This window comes from Rhinolophus hipposideros, assembly GCF_964194185.1.
Source record: "Rhinolophus hipposideros genome assembly, chromosome: 18".
NCBI lineage: Eukaryota > Metazoa > Chordata > Mammalia > Chiroptera > Rhinolophidae > Rhinolophus > Rhinolophus hipposideros.
The window spans coordinates 52,626,428-52,651,438 of record NC_138064.1 but is presented as its reverse complement, the minus strand read 5'-3'; the positions used below and the strand labels follow the sequence as shown (position 1 = coordinate 52,651,438).

General features: G+C 40.2%; 1 protein-coding gene across 2 annotated transcripts in view; it reads left to right on the top strand.

The window, feature by feature from the left end:
* The window catches only part of VPS41 (VPS41 subunit of HOPS complex), a 162,311-nt gene that overhangs the window by 3,694 nt on the left and 133,606 nt on the right, over positions 1-25,011 (top strand). Inside the window, exons 2-3 of one of the 2 annotated variants that reach the window (XM_081079906.1) lie at positions 4,823-4,861; positions 22,392-22,499. In XM_081079906.1, coding sequence (XP_080936032.1) covers positions 4,823-4,861; positions 22,392-22,499 — 147 coding nt within the window. Of the gene's footprint in view, positions 1-4,822; positions 4,862-5,666; positions 5,800-22,391; positions 22,500-25,011 lie in introns of those variants that run through there. The other variant, XM_081079907.1, reaches the window with a different exon arrangement.

Genomic DNA, 25,011 nt, shown 5'->3' with positions numbered 1-25,011 from the left:
TATGACATGAGATAAAGCTTTTTTTTAAAAAATTTTATTGGGGAATATTGGGGAACAGTGTGCTTCTCCAGGGCCCATGAGCTCCAAGTCGTTGTCCTTCAATCTAGTTGTGCAGGATACAGCTTGGCTCCAAGTCCATTCCCGTTTTCAAATTTTAGTTGCAAGGGGCGCTACCAACCATCCCATGTGGGAATTGAACCCCCAACCTTGTTGAGAGCTTGCGCTCTAACCAACTGACCACCTGGCTGCCCGAGATAAAGCATTTTAAAGTGGCCAGATTGAAACGGTTGTCTTTAAATAGTACAACGATTTATCATCCAAATGTGGGCTTGGCTTAGGTATGCACGAATCTCTTTTCTTATAGTTTGGCTAAGACACACCTATTAAGAGCAACTTTACTAATAACTAAAGGAAAAAGAAAGCCCCAAACAAGAAGTTGCAAAAGCACAGGGTCAGAAATTTTTAGGGGGCCCACTGTTTACCACTGTGTAACTATAGTCACGAGTTAGCTTAGCTGGACGTGCTTATTGCCTTGCTAAGTTTTCCTCTCATATTTGTCTGTGTTGGTTGGTTAGAGGCTGATGTCACCAGCTGATTATTAGCAGCAGTCTTCCCAGCACCAACAGTGCCACCTTGGAGAGGGAGCCCTCATCAGATCAGGGCTTCTGGGTTCCCCATTCAGTGCTGCTCAGTCACAGTTGCCTTTTTGTCTTCTAAGTACTTGGTCCTCCTTACATTTTTGTTACCAAATATGTGTGATTCTGGGCTCTTATGGGACTGTATTAGCGGGTATTGGCCAGTTCCCCAAACTGAGTTTCGATTGTTCTAACACAAAGTCAGGTGTGAGATTGGGTCACTAAGTCACCAGGTGGGAGCAGGCATCAAGGTTTGTCTTCACCTGCAGAGTAAGTGCAGTGGCCGGACTAGTGGGTGGAACAGGCTTGGTAACCTGAGTCCTTGCTCCTGCTAGCTCCTCACGTATTCTTTTATCTGTCCTGCTCAACCAGCTTAGTCTCTGGGTACCCAAAAGCTTTTTGAAATCGAGGCTCTGTGACACAGGGCTATCGGACGCGTATCCCACAGAAGATTTCCTCTTTCCGGTGCCTGTGTCGGACATCGGAAGCTGTCCTCCCCTCTCTGCCATTACGCTCTGCAGTGGCACACATGGCTGGGAAGGCAGAGAAGGTGGCAGTCCAGCTGTGTTTCTTGTCTGTCTCCAGCGTAGACTGCTCTCCTGGGTCCTGGTCCCTATTCCGTTTCTTCATTCTGCAGGATTTAGAGCTGCTCTTCCGTGGGCTCCAGCTTTCCGTGTCTTCCCCGTAGGTCTGTTGTTTTCCCCCTAACAAACTGAGTATACCCTCAAAATTCTGAGACGTCACATCCTGGCAGGTCCAGACTTCTGCTTCCTTCTGACGGACAGACTTCCTAACCCCTCTGGCCTCTCGGGCCTGCTGTGCTGAGTCTTCTCACAGGCCGCTGTCGTGGGCCCTCTGCTCATGTTAGGATTGGGATGGGGGCGGGTTGGAAGCTTTCATTGGAAGGGTCTTCTGAGAGCCCCGCTAGCCCCTTTCCCGGGCTGCTGCTAGGTGGCTAACATCCTGTTTGAATAGCTCTCTCCTTGTTTGCCGCTGCCTGCCTCCAGACCCCCTTCTGTAACTGCTGTAGACGTGAGCTAATAATTCAAGCATCTGCCTGGAGAAAACATATGTGGTGTTGCTTATGAGTGGAAGGAAATCTGTAGAGGAGGGAGACTACTACTGTTTTAGATCAGCTGCCTATTTCTGATCATTACCACCAGCAAATGGGGGTTGAGTTGTTCCCTAGGTAGGATAGTGGGAGACAAAGCTTCAGAAGCCTTTGTGTTTAGCCGCAGTGTATACAGGGTAGCCCTTAGGACAAGGCCCTTAGGTGTGAGCTGAGGGGTTCGGAAGAGAATCCTGTTGGGGAAGATAATCCTGATCCAGGAGGTCCCATGGCAAGGTGCCAAGATCTTTAGGTTTGGACAGATGATTGAGTTTAAGAGACTGGTTTGCAAAAGAAAAGTAAAGTGAAACAATTGTTGAGTTTAACTTTCAACCTGTTGCCCAGAATTTTTTCAGCTATACATACAATTCTGTCACTGGGTACCTTCTAGCCCATCATTTCTACTTCAATAAGAACAGGACAATTTTTTTTTTGCTGTGGTATAATAGACATACCATAATATTCACCAGTTCAATAATTTTTAAGTGTACATTTTTTTTATTCCAGTGGCATTAAGTACATTCACATCAAGGTGCAACCGTCGCTGCCACCCATCCCTGTCTAGAACTTGTCATCATCACAAACTGCAACTGTACCCATTAAACAATAATCCTCATTACTCGCTTCCCCAGCCGCGCTCTCCATTCTACTTTCTGTCTCATAGAGGAACCCTACAATTGTTGTCATTTTGTGTCTGGCTTATTTCATTTAGAGAACAGCACGATTTTATAACTTCATATTTTTCATGATTCAAAATTAGATTCTTTGCAAGATAGAGTGTGAATTTAAGAAATGTTTGAAAACCACTGACTCTTGCTAAATTGTAACCTTCCTCAAGGTTCAGCCTTGCTCCTTGGGTCCCTCGCTGGGGACATTCCCGGCAGGTCTCGTTTGTCTCTGGAGCATTAAGAGGAGGGGCTTGCTGAATGAGTGAAGCGAAGAAATAACAGACCAGGCTAATTCTCTAAAAGTCACCCATGCCTTGCTTTGGGAGGGTTGTAGACAAAGGTGTAATTTTGGGGGTTGGGGCTTATAGCTGTGTTCGGAAGGTTTGTGCTGGTGCTCAGGGTAAGTCTGAGAGAGTGTCCTGGGGGAAATGTTCTCGATCCATGCCAGCAGCCGCAGCAAGCACCTCTGAAAGCCTGGTGTTCCCCGAAGACTCAGGTTTCGGTGTCTGCGTGCTCTGAGGTATCAGATTGTGGCACTGCCTGCTCTCCGGTGCAGGGCGAGAGTGTAATTTGGTTTAGAGTTTTTGGATTGAAATTGCTGGGTGGGGACTTAGGTTTTTGTTTTAATCAAGAATGTAAGTGAGACATTTGCCCTTTAACCCTTGTGCATATTTGAATGGTTTCCAAATGAAAGAAAATATCCTTTGGTATGACGTAACTTTTTTGCAGAGTCAGGTGTCTTTTTTTGGTACATTTGTCAAAGCCTGGTTTTGCTAATGCTAACAACCTAATATTCAGAGACTGTCCGGGAAGGAATGGATGTTAGAAGTTCAACCTCTAAGCCTCGGTGTTCTCGTCTCAAGGGGTAATTAGGAAATTTCAAGGTGCTACCTGTAAAGCATTTAGCACTATGGGAATATATATAATAGATGTTCAGTAAAGATGTCACAATAGTGACTGTTAATATGAAGTGGAATGTGTCCAAAAGAGAAGGATCAGGAGGGTAAGTGGGCTGGTGAGCCCAGAGGATAAACAATTTAGAAGGGCAGGCATGGTACGTGTCTTTCACTCTCTGGAGAATTGTCAAATAGTAGTATAATCATTGGCTTTTTAATGTGTCGTATTCATGCTAAGAACAGAACATTATTGTGGAGAGATTGTAGCTCCAAATTAATAAATACCTTCCTAATTCGTAGAATAACATTAAACCAAATAGGCTGCATTGCAACGGAAGGAAGATTTTCATATTCATCATGGTCAATGATATAACTGCCATAAAATTCTTAATTGCATGTAAGTTTCATCCCCATTTTCCAGGTGGCCTTTAGGAGCAGGGACTGTTGTCCACAGGGCTGCTACCCAGGCAGCCTGCCACCTGCCATGTTCTTACTGAGTTTCCTCGGATGAAGTTAAAATGTTTCCAAACACTACATTTGCATTTATCCTGCTGTCCAATTTACATTGAGTAACATATGCATCTAACTTTCTTTAAAAAGTTCACTGTTTTTCTTGAAAAAATATTATTTATATCTAAAATGTCCTTGCCCCATTCTTTCTTTATCTCATGGATTGTTGTAAAATGCTTACATTCGGTGTCAGCATATTAGTTGTAACCTTTTATTGCTATTGATATCTATAAGTACGTTAAGTAAATCTTCATTTTGCTGACCTCTTTGAGGATGCGTGGCATCAGCAGATTCTCTCTTTCGGTGGACAGGTGAGAGATTAGCAGGATCAAGTCAATTTTTCCCCTTTTGCTTTGTTTTCTCCAGAGCAGCAAGATTCATGGTCTCGCAAGAGGGAAACTGTTAAATGGCAGAATTTGTCTTCCAGTTAATGGTTTAAAGAGTGGATGTAAATTATACAGCTTGTTTGCACACTGTCTGATAGGTACCACTCTCGGGGAATTCTTTTGTAAAAGCTGTTTAAGCAAGACAGTTATTTTGGCTACACCAGATTAATAGCATAATAATTAATAGCACAGGAGCTTTTCAGTGTAAAAATTGGCTTATAGATAATTTGAGATGGCAGTTTCCTCTTCCCTTCTGAGATGAGTAAGGCTGCTTTGCCAGGCTGATTTGCATTTTTAGAGAGGCAAAAGCCCTCCCTTGTACTCACATGACAATTCCTGGGCTCATTTGTTAACTTGCTGACCGCTCAGGCCTGGGAGGTCAGCAGGAGCTGTGGATTTGTGTGGCCCCAGAGTAAGGGTCCCAGTCCTGCAGGGTGTGAAGAAGTAGGCGGCCTGTGACAATCAGACCGTGTGGAATCCTAATTTACACAGGACTTGCAGATTATCTCCACACAGGCCAGCTGGAGATTGGTGGGCGGGCATGAGGATTCTTCCCTTGAAAATATTTTTCATTCTTTTGTCATCTGTTCTGACCATTTTCCCCCTCTGTGCTTTGTAGGAAACCGGGTCTCTTGAAGAATCTACTGATGAGTCTGAGGTAAGGTGATGATTGAGGAGCCTGGGGGTTTCTAGGTAACCACGTTCTCACCATGAGCTTGTTCTGCCTTGCTTGGCACAGCTTACATTTGGTGTCAGCATATTAGTTGTAACCTTCGTCTGCCTTGCTAGACCAAGGCTGGCTGGTAAAGGGGACCGTAGGTGGCTGAGCCTTGGCGGAGATCATGCCAGTGGTTGTTAAAATTATGACATGGATTAGCTTAAAAAATAAACAGGAAAGGAACAGAAAGTTCTCTCTTCATTTCAAACAGTATTTTAACCTGAAGCATCTTGGCACTGGGAAAAATGATGCAAAGTTTTACAAACTGATCTTAACATTGTAAAACAAACTACAGGTTCTGCAATAATTATTATTTTATTATTCTTTTAATAAATATGGCATGCTGATTAGTTAATTTCTGAATCAGTGAAATTATAGTTTATTGCATAAAATAAAAGGGAAAGTAATTACCTTAAAACCTGTTGGGAGCTAAGTTGAATTAAAGATTGTATTTTAAGCAGGAAAAAGTAATATATAAGGAAGGACTTTTAAAAAAATTCCTTTTCAGGACTATGCAGAAGAAATAAGTTTAAGCATAACACGCAGATTAATTAACCTGTCTATTTTATAGATGGACTAAATAATGATATTTTTCCTTTTACTATTTCATTTAGCTCAGAGAAATATAAATGTATCTATGACAACCTGCTAGAAATCCTCACCAATGTGATTGTAGCCGTTATATGTCTATTAAATTTGGGTTGATATTGCATATAGTTATTACATGTTTTGCTTGCTTTGTCAGGGAAAATGTGGGCTGATGCGTTTCCTCTAGAGAACATCTTACGTGGTATGGCATCGCGCGCTCGTAGTTTGGCTAGTCAGGGTTCCTAACATTGTCCTGCTGTGGAACTCTGCTACCCTTTTTAGGGCTCTTGGTAAGGAATTTCAGAGTTCACTTATAATAAGCAAGGATGTAATATTTGTTAATTTTAAAAATAGTATTAGAAAGTATTTCAGATCACCATTCTTATTTTGGGGTAATACCTCTGTTTACTGGGAACCCCGTGTCCTCAGAATCACGGGTCCAGAAACGTGCAGTGTCAGAGCCCATCCAGGTTTCATTTCACAGGAGAGGAGAATGTTGACAGCCACCTAAATCTAAATCTTTCCACACATCCTTCAGCTACTGAATGGATCCACACAGAGAGCAAACAAAAGCGCACGTAGTCCATGTTCCCAGCATAATCAGTAAGCAGGGGGTACTGGGAACGTTCGTATAAGTGCAGAAGCAAATACTTGAAACCAGCAGAGCCAGCTCTGGATTGACCCTGGAGCTGAGAGTCAGACAGAGACTGGAGGGAAATGCAGAGGGTGCAGCTGAGCCCTGGAGGTGGCAGAACACCGATGAAAATCACCCCCAGAGTGGGGGACTAGTGAGAACAGTCTGAGACCTAGTGGATTCAGCCCTGGCTATTGGGCAATTTAAAGGAGGGGGCTCGAAGGTGTGTGGGACCAGAGGTGACAGTGCTGGGATGAGGCTGCTTCTGGAGAGGTGGGGGCATGGTGGTTGGAGGCATGGTGGTAAAGGGAAAAGTGAAAAGCTGGGGAAATTAAGGGTGCCTAGAAATAAAAAAATAGCATAAAATCAGGAGACTTATTTTTACATATCTTCCCTCCCTCTAGCCCCTGGCGACCACCGTTCTGCTTTCCCCTCTCCCTACGCCCATCTACCCGAGATGCCACATGTGAAAGAAACTGTACTTTATTTGCCAGTGTAACTAAGAGAGCTAGTAAACCACCCAAATGCCCCCCTCTCCATAAGATCACCTATTGCTGCTATTCAGGGAAATCTAAGACATTTAAAAATAAACTAAAGGTGAAGGGATTAAGATGTACACATTTTCAGTTATAAGATCAGTCACAGGGATAAAAAGTGCTGCAGCATAGGGAATATAGTCAATAATATTGTAACTGTGTGGTGTCAGATAGCCATCGAGACTTAATCAGGGTGATCACTTTGTAAGTTATATAAATGTATAGTCACTATGTTGTACACACGAAACTAATATAATACTGTATGTCAACTGTAATTGAAAAAAGTTAATTAAAAAAATAAAAATGAACTGAAATGGCAGGTAGCATTCCTACAAAACTATAGGCAAAAAACAGAAAGTGCGAATCAACAATTTTCAGCCAAAGAAAACATGAACATATAATATTCCATCATGAGTCTTGAATCTGTAGGGTTATGTCCTTCACCAAATTTGGAAAGTTTTCAACCGTTATTTCTTTGAGTACATTCAGTTCTGCTCTCTCTTCTCCTGCTGGGACTTTCAATATGGATGCAAGCCCTTTTGTTACTGTTCCACAGGCCCCTGAGACTGTTCATTTTTTTCAGTCTGTTTCCCTCTTGTTCAGATTGGTTAAATTCGATTGATCTGTTCTTATGTTCATTGGTTCTGTCCTCTCATCTCCACTGTGCTGTTGAGCCCATCCAATGAGTTATTTCTTTTGGTTATATTTTCCAGTTGTAAAAATTTCCATTTTTTAATAACTTCTATTTCTTTGCTGAGATATCCTGTTGCTTCATTTATTTCAGGAGAATTTATAATTGCTTGTTAAAGCACTTTTATGAAGGCTGCTTTAAAATCCTTGACACATAATTTTAACATCTGATTTGTGCTTATACATTTTAATGGCAAACAACATTTAAATCATGACCAATTTAAATCACCAATTTAAATCACCATTTAAATCACCAATTACTTCAGTTTTTCAGGTCCACTTGCTGTGTGCCATGTGTTGTGCTGAGTGCTTAACATGGATCGTCTCACTTAATATGAACCATAATCTTATCAGGTAAAATGTGAGGCAGGAGACTCAGGCTATGCTGCAGTAACAAACAGTTCCAAAATTGTAGTGGCTTAAGACAGCAAAGGTTTATTTCTGAATAAATTCAGTGGTGCCAGGAGGGGAAATCATGGCATCAACAATATAAAAATGTCATCATTTCCCATAGGGTGTTTTCTATTATGGACCAGTGTGCTTTGGAATACTTGGGTCATGCAGGTGGAAATGGAAGCCGCTGTGCTTCACGGATATAGGTATTGTTTTAAACGCTGCTTACTTTGATATATGTTTGGAAGTGTAGTCCACCTTTTCTTAAAAGAGTTTAGTGTGTGGTACAAAGAACTTCGCAGTAGAAGCATCAAATTGTTAGCCTAACATTTCAAGACTAAAGTTGCATAGCAAAGAGAAGAATAACAAGGGAAAAACCTTCAGGCTAAAGAACAGTGGCAAACAGAAGAGTGCCTAATGGAAATTGATGTGTAGTGAGGTCTGCTTTCCCAGGTATGGGTTCCAGCGACCTTTTGTTATTCTGAAAGCAACTGAATAGTTCAAGTAAGACCTGTTGTGCCTGCAGTGTATTCCTTTGAAGCAAAGATTGCACGTAAATTACATTACCCCTTGCCTGGGCCATGTTATGTAATAATAGAGAGTTAATTAGTGTCACCTCTGTCTATAACATTTGTTACCATTATTAATAAACACACCTCCTAAAAAGATGTCCATTCGGGTCTGGCTTAGTTCTTGCAAATATCACAATTAGGAGGCCTTGAATATGTTAGATATATTTATTTTAATAAACCAAGTAGACTGAGAGATAGCTGAACCTATTTAGAATAAATCTACATGTGATTTATCTTGAATAAGAAATTAATATTAAAATAAAGTGCAACTTCTGGATGCATCGGCCACAAGCAGTGCTCTTTTTCAGTTTTATTAAAATGAAAACCAGTCATTGTGAGAAATCAGGAGACAGCTTTTTTTAATCAGAAAATGCATCACACAAAAATAATTTATCTTACCTGGTGGGTAGAACATTGTAAATCATTTATTGAAACTTAAATTGATTCTTTACACGTATTAATTTTAATAAACAAATTGGTAGCAACTGGTAACTAAAATGGTAATATACTTTGTTATGAGATTGATTGCTGAGAAAAACGGAGCATGGGTTATAATATGTCCTGCCAAATAGTTTTTGGATTAAAAATTTGCTTTCATTTAATGAGCTATTAATATTAACAGGTTCTGATGATTATTGCATCATTCAGGCATGGATAAACATTCCCTTTGAAGCATATATTATAAAATTTATGTTTGGAAACTTAGTAGAAACTTTCTGGATGGAAATACACCTTTGTGAACCTCTATTTCTTCTGCCATTTGTTAGAGATTGGAAGGATGACTCTGGTGTGACACTCGTATATCTTTGAACAGAATTTATAATTCCATTACCTAGGAGAAAAATTATTTCAGGCAGTCTAAGGTGGACTGATTGATCATTGTATTCATTCAACAGTATTTGATGAAAGAGAGAGGCAGTAAGCAAAAACAAACTAGGTGGTAATGCTGTGGATAAAAAAAGAACACTGGATAAGGGGCCTGTGGAATAGGCTGAGGAGATGCAGTTTTGTTCTGGGTGGTCAGGTCTTGTAGGTCAAAGCAAGAGCAAATAGAGCACCACCAAGTGAGGTCATACTGGACATCAGCGAGGATGTGAGTGGAGCTGGAGCTGAGTGGTAGGAAGTGAAGTACTGGGTAGCCCAGAATGTAGAGCCTGTAAGTGAATTTATGGACTTTGGTTTTTACTGTAAGATGGGAAGCCATTGGAGGGTCATTGTTTTAGTAAGGTCACTCTGGACCTGTTTGAAAAAATCCAGGGAGCGCATGGCAAGTAGGAAGTAGCAAGATCAGTTAGGAGGCTTTGGCTGAACTCTAGCCAGAGGTGATGAAGGATTTAGGGTTTTTTTTTTAAAGTGGAGCCAGTATATTTCCTGACTAGGATGTAGGGGGTGTAAGTGACAGAGAGGAACCAAGGCTGAACAACTGGAAAGGGTGGAGTTGTTAACTGACATTGGGGAAAACTGGCTAGGACTGGTTTTGCACTCATGGTTGGGTGGGGGGTTATGGGGGAGCTCAGAAGTTTCAGTATGGCTACTTTACGTTGGGGATGTATATTAGATATCCAAGTGGAAAGGCCAAGTAGGAGTTGGATAAAGAAGACTAGGGTAGGGCTGGGCTGTAGAGAGGAGTTTGTGAGTCAGCATGTAGGTGGTGTTTAAAACCATGAAACCGGATGAAAGCATGTAGGGCCTGAGGTCAGGTAAATAAGAGGCCTGATGCCTGGACCTGGAGGGTGCTGCTGCATTTTCGAGATCTGGTGGGTGAAGGAAATCATCAAAGGAGATTGAGAAGGAGTAGCCAGTGAGGCAGGAAGAGAACCAAATGAGAGTGCTTGCTGTCCAGGAAGCTAGGGGTGGAATGTGTCTCAGAAGGGGAGCTCGGTCAGCTGTGCCAGCTGCTGCTGAGGAGGACTCAGACGCAGTCTAGGGATTCACCCAGGATCTGCAAAGATGAGGCCACTGGTGACCCTTACGCGAGCAGCTGTGGTGATTCGTGCAGGTGGTGGTGGGCCTGACTGGAATAGGCTCGGGAGAGTGTGTGGGCAGAATACCTTTGATGCTCCCAGAAGCTCTTGTGCTGTGTGTCTTCAGATGGTGACAGCTAGGACCCTCGTCAGGGCCGCATTCTGGGTAATTGCGAAAGGAGATGGTGTGTACTTAGCACTTCGCTCAGTAAGCATGCTGCTGCCCTTCTGTTACTTTTGTCCTGTTCTATGCCAGGTCCTTTCATGAGGGTGGGGACCGTGTCACTGGGGTCTCACGAGCAGAGCTGCTTGTGAGTGAATAAACGAATTGATTTCATTAATCTTCACAATTCTGTGGTACTGGCATTATGTCCTTATTTTGGAGGTGTTGAAACCAGGGTTTTGGGAGGTCCGTTTGTCCAAAAATAGATGCCAAGGACCACTACCCCTGGCTTGACTCAAGCTGAGAACTGTATTATCCCTCAAAGGATCATGAACTGATTTGGGACAAGCAAGTGAGAACTGTCTTTTAGCTTTGGGTTTGGCTTGGGGCATCCAGCTGCAGAGCCCACCAGTATTTTCCTCTCTGATCCTTATACTGTTCTCAGTAATAGGCAGACTTGTGCTCTCCCAAAGATGTCTATGCTGACCCCTGGAACCTATGAGTATGTTATGTTACACGGCAAAGGAAACTCAAGTGGAATTAAGGTTACTTATCAGCTGACTTTAAGATGGGGAGGCTGTCCTGGACTCTGCAGGCGGGGCCATTGTCCTCACAAGGGTCCTTATCAGTGGGGGAGGGGGGTGGAGAAGGTCCAGTGATGTGATGTGAGAAGGTGTGGACCCATCCTTGCTAGCTTTGAAGGTGGCGAATGGAGGAGGGGCCCCACAGTCAAGGAGTCTGGTGGCTTCTAACAGCTGGAAAAGGTAAGGACACGATTCGCCCCTAGAGCCTCCAGAGGAGCGCAGACCCTCGTGTCGTGATTTCAGCCCGTGAGGTCTGGATTGGACTGTGAGACAGCAAATTGGTGTTGTTTTAAGCCACTGAGTGGTGATTTGTTACAGCAGTGGTGGGAAACTAATGCAATAAATAATGGGATTGGATGATCTTGTTCCCTTACCATTTTCATGAGGTTTTATTTGTCAGGATTTGGGGAGTAAAATACATCCAGCAAGGGAAAACATACAGGTGATGCTTGTGATAAAACTGATGATACTGTCAGGAGCTATATGTATAAAAATGTGTTCGCCTCTTCTGATGATTGTTAAAGAATGTTTTTTAAATGATAATCACACTGTACAGTTAGGGCCCGATTGTAACCTGTCAGGACTGAGGCATTCCTTCCTCTCAGACTGGCTTTGATTGATGGGGTTCCATTTGGGATTTTTACATTTAAATTCTTACTTGAGATGACTGTACTATATAGGTTTTTTTCCCCCTTTGATGCACTCTGTGGGAGTTTGGATATCAGTGTTTCAAAATGAATTGAGAAGATTTTAATATTTTCCTATTATGGGCAGTTTAAATAACAGGAATTTTCTGTTCTGTGAGAGCTGTTAATAGAACTTGCTGCTAAAAAGTCTGGGCCTTTCTGCAGGAGACAGGCTGTAGTATGTGGATGACTTTTCTCACTTTATCCTATGGTTGCCTTACTGTTTGTCTCTAACAGGTGTGAATCCTAGGACTTACTAGTTACTCCGTTTCCTGGCTTATTAATGAAGTTTTACTTTTCCCTTTATTAGTGCTGTCTGCTTCCCTGTAGCGCCCACCTTCCTGCTCTCAGTGGCCTGGCACGCCGAGACCGCTGACAAAGCACTGCCCCGCTCTGAGGGGCTGCAGTCTCTGTGGGTAGAAGAACCACGGAGACCGTTGCTGGCTAGGGCTGCGAGTGTGAGTGTGGGGGAACGTGGGCTAGGCTGCAGTCAGCTCCCCCTGGAGAGCCGGCGCTAAAGGGGTGGGGCGGGTGTGTGTGCCGGGTCCTGGGCACGGAGGGTTAGTGGGAGCACCAGAGGGGTCTACCTTTTGTTTAGGCGGTTTATGTTTTCATCAAATCATGGTGTGTCGTGAACTCTAATTTATATTAAACATAAGTAGTATTAGCATCTCCTTGATTTTGTTAACCATCTGTCTTAACTTTTATTGCTATGGTAGGTTTTTATCTGTTCATGGAAAATTTCGAGAAGCTGTCAGACTTTGATGGGGGGGTAGAAGGTGCATCTTTGCACCTAGAATCTGCAATTCAAAGGTGCTTAAGAGGTATTTAATCTCCTCTAAAACGTAAAATAATCCAAAGAACTGTAGCATTTTCCTTTTCTGTATAAGAATAAATATGTGAATTATAAACAAGTGTGTAAGTTTTTCATGAAATCGGCATTTGCAGGACCTCTGTGCTGCTACTGTTAGAACATGAGAGAGCTTCATTTCTGTACATTTATCTTTAATTCTCATTTGCGCTATTTCAGAATAGCCTCCCCCTTCTCTGTCTGATGCCTCTACCTCCCTACTCTTCACCCTGCCCCCCTCTCTGTGTCTGTACATTAACACATAGTTTAGATGATCTCAGGTTCCTTTGGGCTGATACTCTATGATTTGGATTTGTCTGTGGAAATCTCAATGAGAATGTCTTAGAAAGCTTTTTACTAAACTCCGTCTGCTGTTACTGCGTACTTTTGTTTTCATTGGTCTTTATTAGGTACCCACAGTTTTGTTAGGTGAAGTTCAGAACAGTGAAAAGGCATAAACCCTGCTTCTAAGGATCTTGTGATCACCAAGGGATATTGGGAAGGAAGGGAAAGAGGGTTATGTTGGCTTTACTGGCGGAAATTGTCCACCTGAATGGCATATCTTGAAGATTGGTGAGGTTATTCCATATGGCTGGAAGGAAATGAAAAGCTTATTTGCTTTTCTCATTTTTTTTGTCCTTCTCTATATATTCTTATCGCTTTCCCAATATAAAATAAATGATGGGAGTTGATCCTGTTTATGGTATTTGGCTTAGGGCATGGGACCCTTCACCTTATTTTTCTCCTTCTTGAATTGAACATGAAATTCTGATACTACAGGGCAAAGGAGAGACTAGGTTTTATGAAGACTGCATATCTTGTGAATCTTAAGTAGAGCTCTTCAATTATTAGAGGCTCAACTTTTTCTCACATTTCTAGTCAGTGTTATGGTAAGGAAAGCAGCTTTGAGAGATAAGAATCTTGGTTCAGTAGATAGAAAGTTTTCAAGAGGCTGTTGAACAATGGCTTTAAAAATACTATTTTTGTCATATACTTATTTCCGTAATAAATATAATTCATGTTTATTTGCGAAAATTTAGAAAATATTGGCAGTAGCACTCAGCGATTTGGATTGGCTGTCTTCTCTGGTGGTCACAGCTACCCTGTGATACGGGTCCTATTGTCACTTCCCTTCTATAGATGAAGAAGCTAAAGCCTAGGAAGGTTACTATTTTGGTGTTTATTCTTTTCATTTCTCCCCCATATATGTATATACATTTCTTTATTAAAATTTGGATCATGCAAAGCAGGTTTTATGACCTATTTTTCCACCTAATGAGGTGTTTTGAGAACATTTATCTTTGTTATTATTGTTTAAAACTAGATCTTAAAGCCTGTACAGTATTTAATCTTGTGGAATTGGACACCGGGCCCCTCCACCTTGGCATTACTGACCAGCTCATTGTTTGTCCTGGACATTGCAGGGCGCTTCGCACCCTCCCGCCTGCACGTACTGCATGCCCATAGCACCTTCTCCCCCCACCCGTTTGTGACAATGGAACGTCCCCAGACATTGCCAAGTCAGTGTCCTGGGGGGACAAAACCCCTCTGGTGGAAGACCACTTATTTAACCATGTGTATTTTATGTTCTTAAAAATAATATGTGGATATGAGTAGACTCGGTATGAATTTTCTGTCTGTATGAAAAAGTAGACTCCTGTCATCTAGATTACATTTTCCAGCTCCTACTTTCTGCTACTTTTTTGGATTTAATATATGTTTTAAGTAGTAGCAATATTGCTTGAAAGTCAATAATTTAACATTATTTGCATTCATATAAGAATGTAATTGCTTGTCTGTCAGCAGTCTGACTGAAAGGCGTCCTGGGAGCTTCGACCACAGTCATTTTATTGCAGATGAATTCCATTATCTCCATGTCACTTTCTTTAAAAGTTTGGTCGCTGAGGCAGCTGTAATACCTCGTGTTATTAATGGACACCAGAAGTTACTCTTTCGGCTTACTTATGTACTTTTCTTGATAAGTTTTGACATTTTAGAAAGATGATGTGAGTATATATATATATATATATGTATATATATATATATACACACACACACACACACATACATACATACATACATATATATATGTGTGTCTAGCCATCTTTACTACCAGATAAGTCATCTTTTTGTATAAATAAAATCATCTTTCTGTGATAGAACTATTACCTATAACAATTAATAGTTGAACTTGCCCGTTTAAGGAAATGGCATTCATATGGGGAAGCAATACAAAGCTAATTAAAATCCTCATTAGTCCTTGATTAATTTTGAATTTTACTTTTAGCGTCTTTTTGTACAGTGTTTTCTCATTCAAGATTGATATAACGTATTTGGAGATGCCCTAAGGTTTATTTATTATTTGTATAAGAAATGTAGTTTTTGACTATTTGTGCTGCCTTTGATAATACTGTGTTGTAGTGAATAGATCTGTTCCTTAAAAATTTGTTAGTTTTTGAGACTCAAATTATGTGTTTTGATTGACTTAGAGTTTAATTTCAATTATGCCCTTTAAAGTGTTATTTGTATTTGACACCAACTGTGTTTTGTTTTATTTTTCTGTTCTCCCTCTATCTTCTCCAATAAATAGTGATAAAAAAGAAATAGAGTATATCATGGGCCTTTTATGAAGTGAATTATTTGTAGAGAGAATTTTTTAAAATTCAAATTCTCTAAAATTCAGAAGTTCTGCTATTAGATTATGATTTTTTTTTTTTGAAGTATCTTAAACTTACAAGGATGACTACCAGTTTTGAATATTTCAATTTTCCTTAGGTAATTAGAATTCTGGAGAGAATGTTCTAGAGGAGGAAGGACTTTGTTTTATACTTTTGTACCCATGCTTGATTATTAATTTGCTTTTTATTAATGCTTGATTTTACGCTGTGGAAGTTTAAGCTGCATTTTTTTTTAAACAACAAGATTTTTTTTTTTTTTTGAGGATGTTAGTGTTCCCTATTGTATCTAATTTTAAAACATTGGATATTTGTTAAAAGAATTTGTTCCTAGTCAGCTGTAGTTGATGGAATGACACCAACTAACCCATTTACCTTATTAAAATTCCTTGAGTTTCAGGTGAGGTCTTTCTTAGGTGAAGCTGGATGGGGTAAAGGCCGTCTCCAGAGAGTGAGTCTGAACAGTCTAGGAGAGCTCAACTGGTGGCATTTTCCGCTAGCCTAACTTAGACTTTATAAGATATCTCACCTTTCTCCTTCAGTCTAGCTAATAATTTTATTTTGTGAAACAAAACAAATAAGACAAAAATGGATTTTAATAAATGATATCCAGAAATAAAATTTAAGTTCTGTATTAATAGTAACAATAGAAAATATAATGATCTTTCTGTTAACCTCCAAAATTCATGTGACACACATTTTTTTAAAATAAAATCCACGTCTGCATTTGGACTGTAACAATGGTATATGAAATATACTGATGTGTGAAAGATATGAATAAAGTTAAAACAACATGAAAAATTGGTTATAAACACCAAAAATTTTCTTGTACATGATTTTTAAATTTTCAGGTGAAAACGCATATTTTTGGTTGATATAGAAATCCAAATTAGGTGACAGGTCTCCACACAAATTTACTCTATGGTGTTAGTATCAAAATCATAGTTTTTAATTGCTTTAATTTGTTAACCCCAAAAGTAGTTTTTCACTTTTAAGTTAAAACTCAAAAGAATTACTGTGAAATGAAATTTATTTTCAAATAGTGTTCTAAAATCTTATACGATGGTTTAAAGGACTTATTTTGAATTAAAAGTGCTATACACTTAATGAGAATCCATATTAGTTGTGGAATTGATTCTTTTTAAAGGAAAGCTGCGAATTTTTCTTGTGCGAGTAAATGTCACTCTGCTCATATCTTCGCTTAGCTGCAAGTCGGGACTTGTACTATTCCACTAGGTTGTCATAGAAACGCAGTTAACTGTCATCTCAACTCAGACTGTTGATGGTTTTATTTGTAGGTTTGTAAGATTATTAAAATTTAACAAAAATTATTGGTTGGCTTTTCATTAATACTGGGTAGTTTTCCATGAAAGTTCACACCATACAGAAGCCTTTTTTTTTTCTGTTTAAATTTTCAAAAAGTGAAGATCTATATTAAATCTGCTTGATTTTTTGAAAAATGTTTTTTATTTAAAATGTGATGTATAGTCTGCAGCAGAATAACCTCCGTGAATTGTACTTTTGACTCACTTTCCATTTTCTTTGTTTACAGCAAGCAGAAGAAAACCTTGAAAACTCACCGTTAGCTTGCTTTTAACATAAAAGATACCTGTCAGAAAAGCGTGAAATGCTACATCAAATGCCTAATATTGGAGTTTTCATTTTCTTTATGGTTTTTGAAACCTGGCACGAATGCTTCAGTGAACTGTGTTGTGAAAGTATTTATTTTTGTATATTTATGTGAGAGGAATTATTTAGTTGTCACTTATAAATAAGGCAGGCGAATCTTATTTACAGTAACTTTAATGGTCCGTGGATGAGTGCTTTTATGCAAAATAGTCAAGAGGCTAGAATTAACTTTTCACATTGGTTGCACATTTGATGTCCAGACTTGAGCAACATGTGGCATCTTCTTATAAAGACTACTGTCTAGGATTCAATTTGTATTTAACACATTATTTCAGAATGCACATGTCATCTCACATTTAATATACTTTGTAATGATTTCTATTTCTTGCTTGTAGGTATATAAATAAGTAGAAGTGTTTATTTGTTGCTTTCTGTGATTTTGCTCTTTTTAGGTTCTTTAGACTTGGTTAATTAGCTATTTCATATTTTAGCAACAGATCACTTTTTGACATGTAACAGCTCCTTGAGATGGGTTGATTATCATTAGTTACCCTTTTAAAGAAGTATAGGTCTTGTAGTTAACTGCTTATTATTACTTCCATTTGTTGCTATTAGTTCTTACAGGTATTCTTAGAAAATTAGTAGTAGGTACATTGCCTTTGATTTTAATACTCTGTTACTAAATAAACAACTCTTGTTACTGAATGAGTAGCTTGTGTATACTTGGAGAAAAAAAATTTTCAGCTCATCATATGCATGGAATACTTATATTTTAACCAGGTTTATTGCTCTTAAAACTTAATTACTGCTTTTGTAGCTGGCCTGCACAATCGCCAGCTTGTGCTCACCTCCTGTTGTTCCTGCCCTGGTATCCTGCCTTCCCACACTGAATCATGGCTGACCCTGTGATCAGTACAACACTGTAGAAGTGTCAGTGTGCGACCTCGAGGCTAGGTCATATATAACATTGGGGCTTCCAGTTTGCTCGCTCTCTCACTTTGGGGAATTCGCCTTCCATGTCATGAGGACACTCAAGCCGCCCTATGGAGAGGTCTATGAGGCAGGGAACTGAAGCCCCCCCGCCCCCACGCGCCCCAACAGCCAGCACCAGCTTGCCAACCATTTGAGCGAGCCATCATAGAGGCAAATCCTCTAACCCCAGTTGAGCCTTCAGATTGTTGCAGCCTCAGCTAACATCTTGCCTGCGATCCCAGGAGAAACTTTGAGTCCAAATCACCCAGTTGAGCCCCTCCTGTATTGCTTACCCACAGAAACTCTGTAAGATAATACATACTCATTGCTGTTTTAAGTCAGTACATTTTGGTGTAATAATGCAGCAATAAATAACTTAATGTACCAGCTAAATAAACACATTTTTAAACATTTTCTATTGATCATATAGTTCGTATTTGTAGGCATAAAAATTGTGGAGGCTTCTGTTGTGATTTCTGGCATCATTTTCGTAGGAGATTGGATAGTGTGTTGATCAGGGCATCATAACTGAATTTGAATTTTGGCTTTGTGTGTGTGTGTGTATCTTGAAATTACGTAACACTTCTGATCATTAGTGCTTACTGAAAATTTGTAAAGTGGAATAAATATACTTAACTCTCCATAGTGGTTTTGTTTTTTTCCTATGATCACATGAAATGAGATTATCTGATCTTAAAACTATGAGACGATGACATGATGTTTGGTATGTCTTATCCTTTCCACTTATGCACAGATATGCCTCTTTCCATTGAAGATGCAGTTCTTTGCCCCAGAGGTAAAGACTTGTAAACATTTGAGTTTGCAGTCTCTGCCTGGTGTGTCCTGTCAGTCTTATAATCTTCAGTAGGCCCAACACTTACTATTCTACAAGTCGTTTTTCTTTCCTTAATTTTCATTTTACTCTGATGTGCCTAGGTGTGATTTTCTTTATGTTTATTCTGCTTTGGGTTGCAAAGCTTCTTGAATTTGGGGTGATGTCATGTTGTAATAAATTCTCAGTTGTTACCTCTTTAAATGTTGCTCCTGCCTCACACCCATTTTCTTTATCCTTCTGAGACTGGAATTAAAAGCACGTTAGGCTTTCTTATTGTGTTCCACATATCACACATGTTCTTTTCTTGTGTTTTTCATCCATTTTTCTTCTCTAGGCTTCCTTTTGGATGTATTTTGACCTGTTCTCCATTTCACTAATCGAGTCTTTTACTTTGCTAATCTTCAGTTAAACCATTCGTTGAGTTCATAATTTCAGTTACATTTTTTAGTTCTAAAGTTTTTGATTTTTTACAGATTACGATTCTTTGTTGAAAATTTCTTTATTTTCTCTATCTTCTGTTTTTCTGAACATAGTAGTCATAGTTATATTAAAGCGCTTTTATAGTAATTATATCTTTCAGGGGTCTATTTTTAGGTCCTTTTTTTCTTCTTGGTTTTTAGTCATTTGGTCCTGTCTTGTGGCATACCTGGTAATTTTTTTATTGAATTCTCAATATTGTAAGTGAAAATTGTAGAGGCCCCAGTAGTTTTCTTTCTCCAAGGGGAAGTTTGCTTTCTTCCACGAATCACCTTTCCTTTACTGGACAGATAAATTGGGGGTTATATACCTTACTCCAGTTAGGGGTTGAACTGAGTCAAAGATAGATTGATGTTATGGTAAGCAATTTTTTGTGTCCCCTGTGACCCAGGAGTTCCAATTGAGAGTCTGGTATTCACCGGGACCTCATTTGCTGATGACTCCTGCATATAATTCTTATTTTCTCAGCACATCTTATTTCATCCTTCTCTCCTAACTATACATGCTGTGTCACGGGACAGACCTAACTCTAGCCCCACATAAACACTAACCTGCTTTCTTTCTCTGTGGATTTGCTATTTTGGACATTTCATATAAATGGAATCATACATTGTTTGGTCTCTTGTGTGTGGTTCTTTCACGTAGTGTACTGTTTTTGAGATTCCTTGTGGTATAGCAGGTATCTGCTTCATTCCTTTTTACTGCCGAATAGTCTTCCATTGTATGAACGTTCTACATTTTGTCTCTCCATTCACCAATTTAGGTATGTTTTTCTGCTTTTAAAACTGTGGCCCTCACCTTCTCAAAATGTCTTCATCATAATACCATTCTGATAGTTTCTTCATTGTTTCTGTTACTCTCTCTGCTTCTTTCACTTCCTCTACTTTTCCCTTACATTTTTGAGGCTTTCTGTTTCGCTTTTTAGCCTCAGACCTCACATACCAGGTGTGATCAAACAATACAGTGAATGTTTAAATAAAAAAATTATTACAGTGAAAGACACGTTGCCATTGATTCTCCTCAAAATTCTCCCCTCAAGATACCCCCCCTCGCTTCGAACACACTTAGCCCATCGTTCTTGCCACTTTCTGAAGCAGTTCTGGAAGTCCTCTTTCGTGAGTGTCTTTAGTTGCGCTGTCGTGGCTGCCTCCATGTCATGAATCATTTTAATTTCGAGGAAGAGCCAGAAGTCGTATGGTGTCAGGTCCGGTGAATAAGATAGATGAGGACAAACTGTAATGTTTTATCTGACAGAAATTGCCATACCAGAAATGATGTGTGACACAGAGTGTTGTCATGATGGAAAATGACTTATGGCACACTTTAAAACACACCTTCCCTGAACTTAGCTTACACCTGACTGGCTGCACTGAACAAGCTGAAACTTGTCACACACTGTTACTAAACTTTGACACGCTGCATCCGGTATTGAAGATCCCTGCCTTTCTGTTGGATGGCGCTCCACAGCAGCATTCACTGTATCTTGTGATCACAATGGAAAAGCTCAGTGTCGTACAACGCTTCTGATATAGCAATTTCTATCAAATAAAAATATTAACAGTGTGTCCTCATCCACCTTATTCACCAGATCTGGCATCGTGCGACTTCTGGCTCTTCCCCAAAGTCAAAATGATCATGAAAGCTAAACATTTTGAATCGATTCAGAATATTGAGGCAGCCACGACAGCACAACTAAAGACACTCATGAAAGAGGACTTCAGAGTAGCTTCAGAAAGTGGCAAGAACAATGGGATAAGTGTGTTCGAAGCAAGGGGGGGTATTTTGAGGGAGTTAATGGCAATGTGTCTTACACTGTAATACGTTTTTTTTAATTTAAATATTTACCATATTTTATCACACCTTGTGGCTTTGAAAATTGGCAGTTGTCTTATGGGGAACAGTGGCTGTCTCACTCTTCCACTGGGATCTTAGTCCCTCAAGTCTTTATTTTTGTCAGCCTATCCCCACAGGTACAAAAAAGTTCTCTACTTTCCCTATCCCCAGCAAAGGCCATCTTATCTTCCCAGACAGAGCTTGAGTGTTCAGCCTCTTGTCCTGCACCCAGGAAGAAGGGCTGTCACATGTCAGATCACCTCTCCGTGTTTTCTCCCCGACTTGGCATGTCGGTCCTTCTGGTTCAGGCTGCCTCACCAGCCCTTTAATTGATGCCTCGGACTGGTGTTGCTATATATTTCATTAAGCCTTTCTAGTTATTTTGAGCGTTGATGTGCCTCAAGCTACTCGAAAACTAGCTGGAAGGTGAACATGATAAAATTATTTTGAAGGAAATGTCTTGTGAATAGATTATTTTGTGAACTTCCGTTTTGGGCAGTTATTGGTATATGCATATGTTTTTGGTCTCTCATTACATATCGATGCAGTGAAATCTTTTTCTGAACCATTGTAGTAATTTTTATAATTACCTTTGATTGATTCACAGCCATTAGAGTCAATATAGATTCCTAACTGCATTCCATAACTATGAGGATTAAGGATATCTTATGCTTGTATGCACTGAGGTTAAACATGAAGTTAGTAATGATACATATAAAATGAATAAGAAGGTTATAATGTATAAGTAAGTTTACTTATATGACAGTAAACAATACATTTTCTAATATAAACTGAGTAATGATTGTTCATGTATTATCAGCTATTTCAAATAAATATTAAAACATTTTTATCTAAGGGGAAGAATACGGTTTGCTTTATATAAAATTTCCAATTTTCTTTCATTTTTAAAAATTATTTGTTTCTAATTAAAATGAGATATTCTCAAATCTGAGAGAAATATGTGTACTATGGAAATACAAAATTCATGTCTTTTAGAGGTTTATTGTCTTCCTGTGTTACTGCTGTGTCCTATGACCATGAGGTCATACTGACGAGTATTTTGCCCACTCCCCTTTTATTGGCATATTCTGTACAGTGGGCCGGACACTGTCTACTTACTGTAATATTCCAGTTGATTATTGTTAACAGTAAGTATGTATGTATAATCTTGTTTTAAGCTTCGGAGTGTATTCTGCCAGTGCAGTTGTAGCAGTAGATACACACCGTTGAAACAGTGAAACAGGAAGATTTTAACCTTTAGCTGGAGTTGTAGTTATTGACAGTCATCGAGGGAACCATCTCTGGGTCCCCCTTAAGAAATGTGTTTTGAGTCTTAGCAATTTCAGATAAATCCATGACGGCTCTTATTTTCTCTGCTTTGTTATGCAGGAAGAAGAGAGTGAGGAGGAACCCAAGCTGAAGTATGAGAGGCTTTCCAATGGGGTGACTGAAATCCTCCAGAAGGATGCAGCCAGCTGTATGACCGTGCATGACAAGGTGAGGTGGCCCTTGTTGAGGATTCTCTGGGAGTCGTTCTTACTGTAAGTTTGTTTCTACTGTGGAGTCCTGATGCTTTTACTGGTGGTTTTGTACAGTAATGGGGTCTTCCTGCCACTGTTCTTTCCTCCTTCCTCACCAACACAAAATCAAAAGTACAAGCAAAACTATTATACACGTATACATGTATGTGTGTGTGTGTGTGTGTGTGTGTGTGTGTGTGTGTGTGTTTACACATAGAGCACTGCAAGGATGTAGCAAGTAGAATTTAGACGGTGGTGAATGTGAGAGATTCAGAGCAAGTGGTTTTTGGAAACACTATCATTTAATTGCTCAAACTGTAAGTAATAGAGTAGAAAAGTGTAAGATTAGAAACCATGTTGGAGTTTAGTGCTTTCTTAAGAGTAGAAGGGATTACACTGGAGGTGTTAGAAATCAGTAGAAAGGCCCAAATTGTTACTTATATTTTATCTGAATGAATTAATATATTCCACATCTGGGTCTTTGCTGTAAGCAGACTAAGAACTGCAGGACACCCCTAGCGTGTTCTTGGACCAGAACAAAATGTGTCATAACGGAGTATTGGAGGCCAGGCAGTTTCAACCAATGCCCTGTTCTTCCCTGTGAACCCCGTGAGCGAGCTTCGTTCCCCCGACGAAAGGCAGACTCCCCAAGTCTGATCCATCTTCGGGCTTCATCCTGTTACCAGCTGTGCTGCCTCCTCCTCCTCCTCGCCCCACCCAGTCCATGAGACTTCAAATTCTGATCCATTGTAAACAGATTTACTTCTTCAACATGTTACTAGAGTGTTTGCTGTGTCTCGTTTCACCAAAAACCCCGTCCTTCGGGACGTCCGCCTTTGGGCTGCACCACCGTTTGCCAACTTCCTTGTCACTTTCCTGCACTCACTGAAGACTGGCCTTGCTATTGTTCAGCCTAATGGAGTTCCCCGTCCGCCCTGTTCTGTCCCCCCACCATGAAGGCCACACTCTGGGTGCTGTCAGTACCAGGAACTTGAGGGTCTTCAGCACGCTCTCTGTTGACCCTTTTTATCCTTTACACTTCTGTGTTAATTTCCCTACGACCTCTGCTCTGTGACTTTGTGGAGCCCTGATCTGTACTTCCTACTGTTACACATTTTCTAACTCTCAGTGGTTAGCTGTCCTAACTTTGTCGGCATCTTCAGTTCTGTTCTACCCCTCTCCTGTTATATATTTGTTCTTCATCAGCTTCCCTAGTTCTCATTCCCTCTTAGCCACTCCGAGGATGATGTCACTTCTGTTTAATTAAGACACCTGTAACTCGAAGGGATGATCAGCCTCGGTTCCTGACTCCTTCCTTCCCAGCTCAGCCGAATGCATGGCCATCCTTACCCACAGGACGTTTTCCTCCTCCTCTTCAAGGGCCTTTTCGTCCACTTTTGTTCTTCACCTCATCTTATTTCATCCTTCTCTCCTAACTATACATGCTGTGTCACGGGACAGACCTAACTCTAGCCCCACATAAACACTAACCTGCTTTCTGTCTCGATGGATTTGCTAATTTGGACATTTCATGTAAATGGAATCATACATTGTTTGGTCTCTTGTGTGTGGTTCTTTCACGTAGTGTACTGTTTTTGAGATTCCTTGTGGTATAGCAGGTATCTGCTTCATTCCTTTTTACTGCTGAATAGTCTCCCATTGTATGAATGTTCCACATCTTGTGTCTCCATTCACCAATTCAGGTACATTTTCCTCTCTTAAAACTGTGGCTCTCACCTTCTTAAAATGTCTTCATCATGACACCATTTTATTATTTTCTTGGTCATTTCTGTTACTCCCTCTGGTTTTTTCACTTCATTTTACCTCCACCTTTCCCTTACATTTGGTTTCCCCAAGACTTGGTCCATTGTCCACATTTCTTCTAAATTTGTACTTTTCTTGATTTTAGATGTCACGGTCTCTGCCCACTGCCCCTTCCCAGAACAGTGTGCTTATGTACCAGGCGCCTCCTAAACACCTGCTGCACCTTTCGTTTGGTAATTTACCCGAAACTCAGCATGTTGTCCATAATGAACCATCCTCTTTGCCATGTCACCTGGCATCTATTTTATGTTCTCTGTCCCATCTGGTGACATTAACATCTCCTTTGTCCCATGAGCCAAAGCTGACTCCTTCTCTTCCACCCTGACATCTCCTAAGTCCTGGCGATTTGTTTGCCACCCCTGCCCTAGCACAGGCCCTCATGTGCCTGCACCCACATGCCTCTATAGTGTTTGTACTTTATACCCATCTGCCACCCGGTTGCCAGAATGATCTGTCAAAAATATGGATTTGAAAACTCTTGTATGATTTTCATAATCCACTAAATAAAATCAAAGCTCCTTAATGCAGTATGTGGGGCTCTCTGTGATCTTCCCTCTGTGTAATTAACCTTACTTCTTACTACTTTCTGTGTGGTGCTCCGAAAGCAGTGCTTGGCTGTTTTACTCATGACATCCCTTCCCCTGGATCCCCCTCATCTCACCTGT